General features: G+C 53.2%; 1 protein-coding gene across 1 annotated transcript in view; it reads left to right on the forward strand.

Moving 5' to 3' along the window:
* The window catches only part of TBC1D22A (TBC1 domain family member 22A), a 407,894-nt gene extending 403,473 nt beyond the window's left edge, over positions 1-4,421 (forward strand). The window contains exon 13 of the mRNA XM_007522464.3: positions 2,691-4,421. Within this exon, the coding sequence (XP_007522526.1) occupies positions 2,691-2,819 (129 nt within the window). The 3' untranslated portion in view covers positions 2,820-4,421. The remainder of the gene's footprint in view (positions 1-2,690) is intronic.
* Positions 4,422-8,046: the final 3,625 nt, after the last annotated feature.

Genomic DNA, 8,046 nt, shown 5'->3' on the forward strand with positions numbered 1-8,046 from the left:
TGTGTCCTCAGAATTGTCCGTGAAAGTGAACTTTGAGCCACCACCAGCTTCAGGTCTTGGTGGCCCACGCATTGGAGGATTGTTTCCTCTTTCCTCTAAGGGGCTCAGAGACAGAGAGAAGGAGACACACAGGGGCCAGGTGGTGGTGCACCTGGTTAAGCACATACGTTACAGTGCTCAAGGACTCAGCTTCAAGCCCCTGCTCCCCACCTGCGGGGAAGCTTTACAAGTGGCGAAGCAGGGCTGCAGGGGTCTCTCTCCCTCTCTCTCTTCTCCTCAATTTATCTCTGTCTCTATCCAGTGATATGTATATATGAGAGACACTATAGCACAGCTCCACCTCTCCCCAAGTCCTCCCCCCACCATGGGCACTGCCATGTGGTGGCCTAGGACCTGCACCCAGATCCTTGTGCTTGGTGGCAGTTTGTTCTCTGCCAGGTGAGCCACCTGCCGGCGCCGTCTCACTGGGAGCTTTTATTCCAGTCCCTGCCTGCCTGAACCAAGACCATCCCGTGCTCAGCCCCACTGTTCTGGGTGGGTGGCTTTGTGCACAGTCCCCACAGGGCTGGCTTGGTAAACAAGGAAAAGCAGCTACGACCCATACCCCTTAATGTACCCTCCAACGTGTTCAAACTGCAGGTGAGGCCGTCTGTCGTACAGAAAACTGGAAAGACATCTGCCTGGCCCAGCTCTGAGGGCCTGGGTTTGGAGGGTGACTATGGGCCGGGCTGGGACTCCAGGAGGTGGCCTTCCTTCCTCCCTTCACTGATGGCGTGGGCTGTGGGGCAGCACAAAAGGCCTGACTGAGAAACACAGGCACTTCTGGTCGTGGTCTTGCTGATGCAGTGGCATCTGGAGGACAAGGACAGAATGACAAGTACTCTCACCTGATGTCCCAGGAATCAGGACTATGAGTGAACCTTCCTTGGGTTTCTGTATCCACTCTCGGTCCTAGCCTTGTTTGTGGAAAAGTTCTGATTCCAAACATAACTGACCTTGCTTGGGTCTGCTTGGGCTGTAGTGTGGACTAGACCATTGGGTGTGTGTGTGTGGGGGGCTCCCTCACACCACCCCAGGCAGGTCTGGAGGAGTGAATCCCCTAGGATGCCACCAGTGACAGCTTCGTGGTGACGCCCCTTTCTCCACATGGTGTAAATCGTGCAGAACAGTGCCAGGCTAATCAGCTTGCAGTGTTTCCTGGCTTGGAGACATCGCCGCCCAGGGCCTTAAAAAGGAGAAGAAAGAGATCTGTATTTAAGGATGCGTTTTGGCTGTGTTCTTTGCCTCCGTAAAGGTCACTCAGATAGATTTTTCCTTCTTTAGCATTGCAGACTGAGAAGTCCTGGGCATTTCTATTCTCCCTCCATGCAGTGAACCTGAGGGACTAAATTAGATTCTGAAATTGAGTGTGCAGTGGCGTCGGCGAGCTGCCGTGATGGGAGGGTATTGCTTCTCACCTTGCAAGTAGCGAGGTCATGATAATATGAAGCGAAGTGGATTAAAAATAAAACCAAAGGTATTTATTTACGACCTGCTCAGAATTGGATTGGCATCCGTGTAAGTTGCATCTAATGGTGAAAGGCAGCAGATTGATGTTGATCTGTCCCCGGGGACACTCTGCCAGTGAAATTTGCTCCATGAATTCAATTTAAAGGCCCCCAGAAAGTATCCCAAATGCAAAAGGAAATGGGCATGAGGCAGGGGGATAAAAGCAAGCAACAGTACAACAGCACTCGCAGAGTCTTGGTGCGTGACTGGGACCTGGGGTGGAAGGGGGCAGTTTCTGGGTTCACACAGGACCTGAATCAGAGGTGACCTAAACAGCAGACCCCAAGGGCCCCACAGGCCTGTGCTCCAGGCCTCCCGTTCTACAGACGAGGGACTGAAGGCTGGTTAGGGCAGCATCTTCTTCCTGGGCCAGAGTCTGAGCCCTGTTCCTTGCTTGTCGCTTTCAGAAGTAAGAGCTCCCTCAGAGTCCTCCCCACAGCCCCACTTGCCCAGACCTGGCTTCACGGTGGGATGGGAGAAGGGACAGGCTTCAGAAGTCACCCCCAGGGGGTATTGGGGACCCAGTTCCCCAGAAAGAGACACCTGACTTCCTGAGACAGCTCAGCCCCCCCACACCTCATTCCCCTGCTGTCCCCATCTGGCACCTCTGGGCCCAGGCCTGTGCTCTCCCGGATTCACCCCACACTCAGTGACACAGCTGTGGGGCTGAGTGTCGGGTGCCCCACACCTTCCCTCCACCACACCCCCAACTGCACTGCCATGAGTCACCCCCTCCTCCTTCCTCTCCTTGCTCTCTTCAGCCCTGATCTCCAAGACAGCCCCATGTCCTGGGGGTGACTCCCTTGCCACCTCCTCCCTTCCTAGAGGACAGCCCAGGTTTCCCACTACTTAGGATTCAGTGGACGCTGGGCTGGGGGGAGGTGGCCCAGCTATAGCGAGGCTCATAGCGGCCCCAGGCCCCAGTCAGCCTGGGCCCCCAGAGAGAAAGGGAGCCTCGTGAAGGCCCCACCTCCTGGCCCTGGGTGTGACCTGTTGGCTCAGTGAGCAGGAGCCCTGGGTTGGGACACCCCTTCAGATCACCTGGCCTCAGCTGCCACCGCTGACCTTGCTCAGAGGTCCCGTCCAGCCATGCCACGGCCCTTCCTCTGGCTTGTCTCACTCTCTCTTTCTGTCTCTCCCAGGAGTTGCTGCTCTTGCTGCAGAACCTGCCCACTGCCCACTGGGGGGACGAGGACATCAGCCTGCTGCTGGCTGAGGCTTACCGTCTCAAGTTTGCCTTCGCCGATGCCCCCAACCACTACAAGAAATGAGCCCCGGGCCTGGGCGGCGCCCCACCCGCTGGCCGCGGCAGACCCCGCAGAGCTGACAGGTGGCCTGTGAGGGGCCATGTCCAGCAGCTGCCCTCAGGGGGCCTGGGGGTCAAACGCTGCAGGGCCCGGTGGGGGTCAAGCTGCCTGTTTTCTGAGATACCAAAGAGAGCTGGAGGGTGGAGGGGTACGCCAACCATTCCAGGGGCCAGGATGGGTCAGGTGCCTCCCTCCCCTCGCCAAATGACCATGTCCCAGCGCCTCTGGCCATGCAGGCTTGAGAGGTAGCCCCTCTGGGAGAGGCCTATTGTCGGAGTCCCAGGGCCAGAGGAGGCCAGTGGCCTCCCCACCCCAACTTTGAAATGCAAAGCTTCTGTTGAGTGAAAGAGAATAAAACAGAGACAAAATGAGTGAGACATTGTACTGCCCGTCTGAAAGCCCCAGGCCTACCCAGGCCCTCAGCACCTAGCCGTATTCTCCCACTGACGGCACTTTAACCCTGGCCTGCACTTTCTGTCTGGAGAGCCACAGGTGTGTGTGTGTGTGGGGGGGGGTGTTGCTGCTATGCACTGCCCACTGTCTGGGAAGGGCCTGCATAGGCAGGTACCCAGTGAGGGCTCTCCAAATGGCCTTACTTTCCAGCTTGAATCGCCAGAGACATAGCCCTCTTCACCCCTGTTGGTCCCTGGCAGCTGGCCCCTGGCAGAAGCCTGAGACAGGCAGTGAGACTCGGGACCAGTGGTGTTCCCCATGCACTCCCCAGTGCTCAGCAGGGCATGGGGCCGGAGCTGGAGCTGCCTCTTGCCTCCAGAGCTCAGGGCGGGTGGGAGAGCTGATTGCTTCCTGCCCTCTGCTGATCACCAGCACAGAAGGGCCCTGGACCTGCCCAGGGGTGCAGCCGGGCCAAGGGCCACCGCTGCAGCCTCTCTGACCCTAGGACAGGCCCCTGTCTGGGCACCAGTTCTGAAGCAGATTCCTGTATGGGGTGCCCTGTTCCTGCTACCTGTGACCCCACTGCCAGCCGAGGACACAGGCCCACAAGCACAGAGCAGAGGGCGGGGACGCAGGAGCAGCCTGTGCCGGCCTTCTCATTAGAATGGATTCCTGGGTTGTTACGTGTGGCGTGGAAACTAGCACCAAATGCTGTGCAGATGCCAGGTGGTCCTGAACCAGCCAAGGGACTGGGTGCCCTCACAGGATGGTCCCTGTCCCCGCACTCCCCTCACCCTTCCAGGGGGTTCCCAGCAGAGGATCCCCTCCAACTTCAACCAGCAAGCCCCCTAGCCTGCTCCTCTTGAGTCAGGGTGCCTCCACCCTACCAGGTCAGGATCCCCTGGAACCCCTTTTTCCCAGACCACTCTGTGCAGCCATCATGTTGGGGACTCAGAAGGCCTGCCTCCCCCAAGGCGTCTTTCTTTCAAATAGGAAGGATCAACCAAATTAAACGAGGTTCTGGTGTATTTTTCTGTGTGTTCACTGTGTGAACACACAATAAACACAGGGGCCGTGGACAAGGGCCCTCGGGTCTGAGCAGAGGGCTGTGAGATGATGATGTTCTGTTTGCAACCTTCTGTGAGAAATAAGAATAAAGATGCAGAGAAAGTGCCCGGCCTGCCTCTTTTCTTTCCCCCTTCAGGATTCTCCTTCAGGAGCAAGTGCTCTGATGCAGCAGCATGGGTCTTAGGAGCTGGGAGAGCTGGCCTCAGCTGTCTAGGGTTGGGACACACACAACCTGGAGTCCCGCACCACCCCCCCTTGCTCCCCAGGGAGATGAGGCATCGCATCGGCAGGGCAGGCCTCACACTTCAGCTGAGCCGGGATCTTATGGACTCTGTCCTGGCAGGAGATAATGTCCCATATGGCCACAGTCTACCAGCCACCCTGTGGGGCCCACTCCTCCAGGACACGCGGCACTCTGACATCCAACCCCCGCGGGACGACCCATCCTCCCCGTCCCACTGAACTTGGACTCTCGGTTTCTCAGGGCTCCCTTCCCCATGTCCCATACCTTTTCTTTTAAGATTTATAACTGAAAACGGGGGAAGATTTCTGATGATGGTGTCAGTAAAAAAGGTGGATGAGAGAGAAGTTGGGTCAACACTCTGCCACTCAGATAACAGTGAAAATCATAGCAACAGAGAAGGAGGCATCACAGCCACCTGGGTACTGTATTCTCATCAGCAGGTAGAGCAAAACAGGTTCCCAGTGCAGCCTAGAATATTCCAAGCTATGACCACAGAATGCGAGCTCAGACTGACAGGGATGCAGAGTTTACAGTTTCCTGTGCTGAATATGGGTCCCAGATCAGATCAATGGGGTTTACAGTTAACAATATTTATATACTTTTCCCATATTTGGGAACTACTCTCTTCCCTGATCCAGCTTTCTAGTTCTATTACCAGCTCTGACACCATCTTCCCAGGCAGTACCTTGGATCCACTTGCATGTTAGCTGTCAGGCTCAGGCAAAAATTAGTAAAGTGATGGGCCCTTGGAATATACCTAAAATAGACTTTCTAGTTTTTTCCAAAAGGGATACCCCAAATCTCATCTGGTCTATTCCTACCTTTAGGTTCCTGATTATTAAACAAGTTCTTGTTCTTTATATCTTAATGCTTTTCAGCCACCAAGTTACCGATGCTACTACCATGACACCTACCTTACTTCCTGGGGCAGATGACCTCACCAATGTGTCCTGAAGCCCCACCTCCCCAGAGCCCCACCCCACTAGGGAAAGAGAGAGACAGGCAGGGAGTATGGATCCACCTGTCAACGCCCATGTCCAGTGGGGAAGCAATTACAGAAGCCAGACCTTCACCTTCTGCACCCCATCATGACCCTGGGTCCATGCTCCCAGAGGGATAAAGAATAAGGAAAGTTATCAGGGGAGGGGGTGGGATGCGAAACTTTGTTGGTGGGTATTATTTGGAATTGACCCCTATATCCTACGGTCTTGTTGATCTTTACTAAGTCAGTTTTTAAAGAAAGGTGGATGAACAGTGCTGGTGGTGGGCTGGAGAGAGAGCTCACCCGGCAGGGCCTGTGCTTTCCGGGCACAGACTCCCTGGGTTTGTGCACCAGCACCACATAGGAGGAGCTGTGGAACCAGAGGAAGCTCTCCCTCTATCCCTTTGCAAAACAAACAGCGTCGCTGTACCCTGAAAAACATTTGGCCATTGAACCTACCCAAGACTTTAGCAAACAGATGGAGAACAAACTGGACAAGTCTGTAACCAAACTGAGACAGACTGAAAGCCTTTAAAGTGCATAAAGTTCCTGTATGTAAAAGTAACCGTTGGAAATAAAAATGAGCTAGGATTCCCAAAATAGCTCACTTGGACAGTCCACTCACTCACTGTCATGTATGCAACCCCGGGGTTGAACCCGGCTCCCTCTGTACTGAAGAAAGCTTCCGTGCTGAGATCTCTCTGCCTCCTCTGCTAGGAGGAGGAGGAAAGAAAGAAAAAAAATGAACTTAACACAGAAAGTAGGCAAGAAAGTGAAAGACAAGTGACCAAGACGTTATCTACATCATTCATAGTTAAAAGTCTCAAGAGGCAGGCTGGGCTCCCCCAGTACCAGCAGTGTGACTCATACCAAGTGTGGTAATGGTTTGTCTGCATGAATCATACAGACAAAATAAAACACCAAAAGAAGACCAACATGTTCCCTCTTTTCATCTTTTCTCTTTTAAGATTCATTAATGTATTGGATAGAGACAGAGAAATCAAGAGGGAAGGGAGAGACAGAGAGAGAGAGAGGAGACATCTGTAGCACTGCTTCCCCACTCTCAAAGCTTCCACCCTGGAGGTGGGGACCTGGTCCTTACACACGGGAATGTGTGAGCGTCACAGGGTGAGCCATCACCTGGCCCCACCCTCTTCTGAGGACTTAGCAATAACCTTTGTTGTGTTTCCCTTTAAAATGGGGAGTATACTACCAAGGGAAAAGTCTACAGTACAAATCTGAGCCTTGGTGAATTATTACAGCTAACTACTGCTCCTGAGTTTCCTAGGTCCTAGTACCCACTTGATTTTTTTTTTAATATTTATTTATTCCCCATTTTTGTTGCCCTTTTTTATTGTTGTAGTAATTAATGTCATCATTGTTGGATAGCACAGAGAGAAATGGAGAGAAGAGGGGAAGACAGAGAGGGAGAGAGAAAGAGAGACACCTGCTTCACCGCCTGTGAAGCGACTCCCCTACAGGTGGGGAGCCGGGGGCTCGAACCGGGATCCTTACGCCGGTCCTTAAGCTTTGCACCATGTGCGCTTTACCCGCTGCACTACCGCCTGACTCCCATTTCTTTTTTTATATATCATTTATCAGGTAAGGACATAGAGAAACTGAGATGGAAGAGGGAAATAGGGAGAGAGAAAAAGAGACATCTGCAACACTGTTTCACTGCTGAACTTAAAAAGAAAGCTTCCCCTCCACAGGTGGGAACTGAAGGCTTGAATTTGAGTTCTCACACACTGTAACGTATGCACCCAAATGAGTACACCACCACCAGGATGAGTCATATCTCGGTTTTAAGATTAAATTCCATGTGATGCACATATGCACACATGCATAATTCTGAGAGCAAAGGTTCCTATACACTGTCCCAGTGTTAGGGCCACTTTTCTTTCATTCTTTCTTTTTTCAATTCTTATTTATAAAAGGGAAACACTGACAAAACCATAGGATAAGAGGGGTACAACTCCGCATGATTCCCACTCCCCACTTGGTTTCTAGCATCCTTGTTTGGTTTTGCTTATTTCTAAACGGAACTGGGAACCTGTTTTGTTCTATCTGCTGATGAGAATACAGTACCCAGGTGGCTGCGATGCCTCCTTCTCTGTTTGTTGCTGTGATTTTTGCTGTTGTTGGAGTGGCTCACAGCTCCTCTCTTCACTGGTAGCTAGACACCAGGGTTGCTTCCAGCTCTGACAGTCTGTGTGTGTGTGTCCTGCGGCAGAGCAGCGGCCGCCATTCTGTTGGGCACTCATCCAAAAGTGGACTTAGAGAAGCCCTGGCACACATCCTGTCCCCTCAAAGTGGATGCTGGTGGATGGTATGTCAGAGCAGTCTTCCTGTTTAAACTTCCGCCAGCAGTCCTTGTCCCTCCACAGCCTCAGTTGCTAGCCCGTGGTGTGGTCAGCCTGAACCACTGTGTGTTCCACTGTGTGTGACACTGTGTGTGACTCTGTGTGGCCAGTCCTCCCTCCCACTCACAATGGCTGCACGGG

The sequence above is a fragment of the Erinaceus europaeus genome, chromosome 4 (genome assembly GCF_950295315.1).
Source record: "Erinaceus europaeus chromosome 4, mEriEur2.1, whole genome shotgun sequence".
NCBI lineage: Eukaryota > Metazoa > Chordata > Mammalia > Eulipotyphla > Erinaceidae > Erinaceus > Erinaceus europaeus.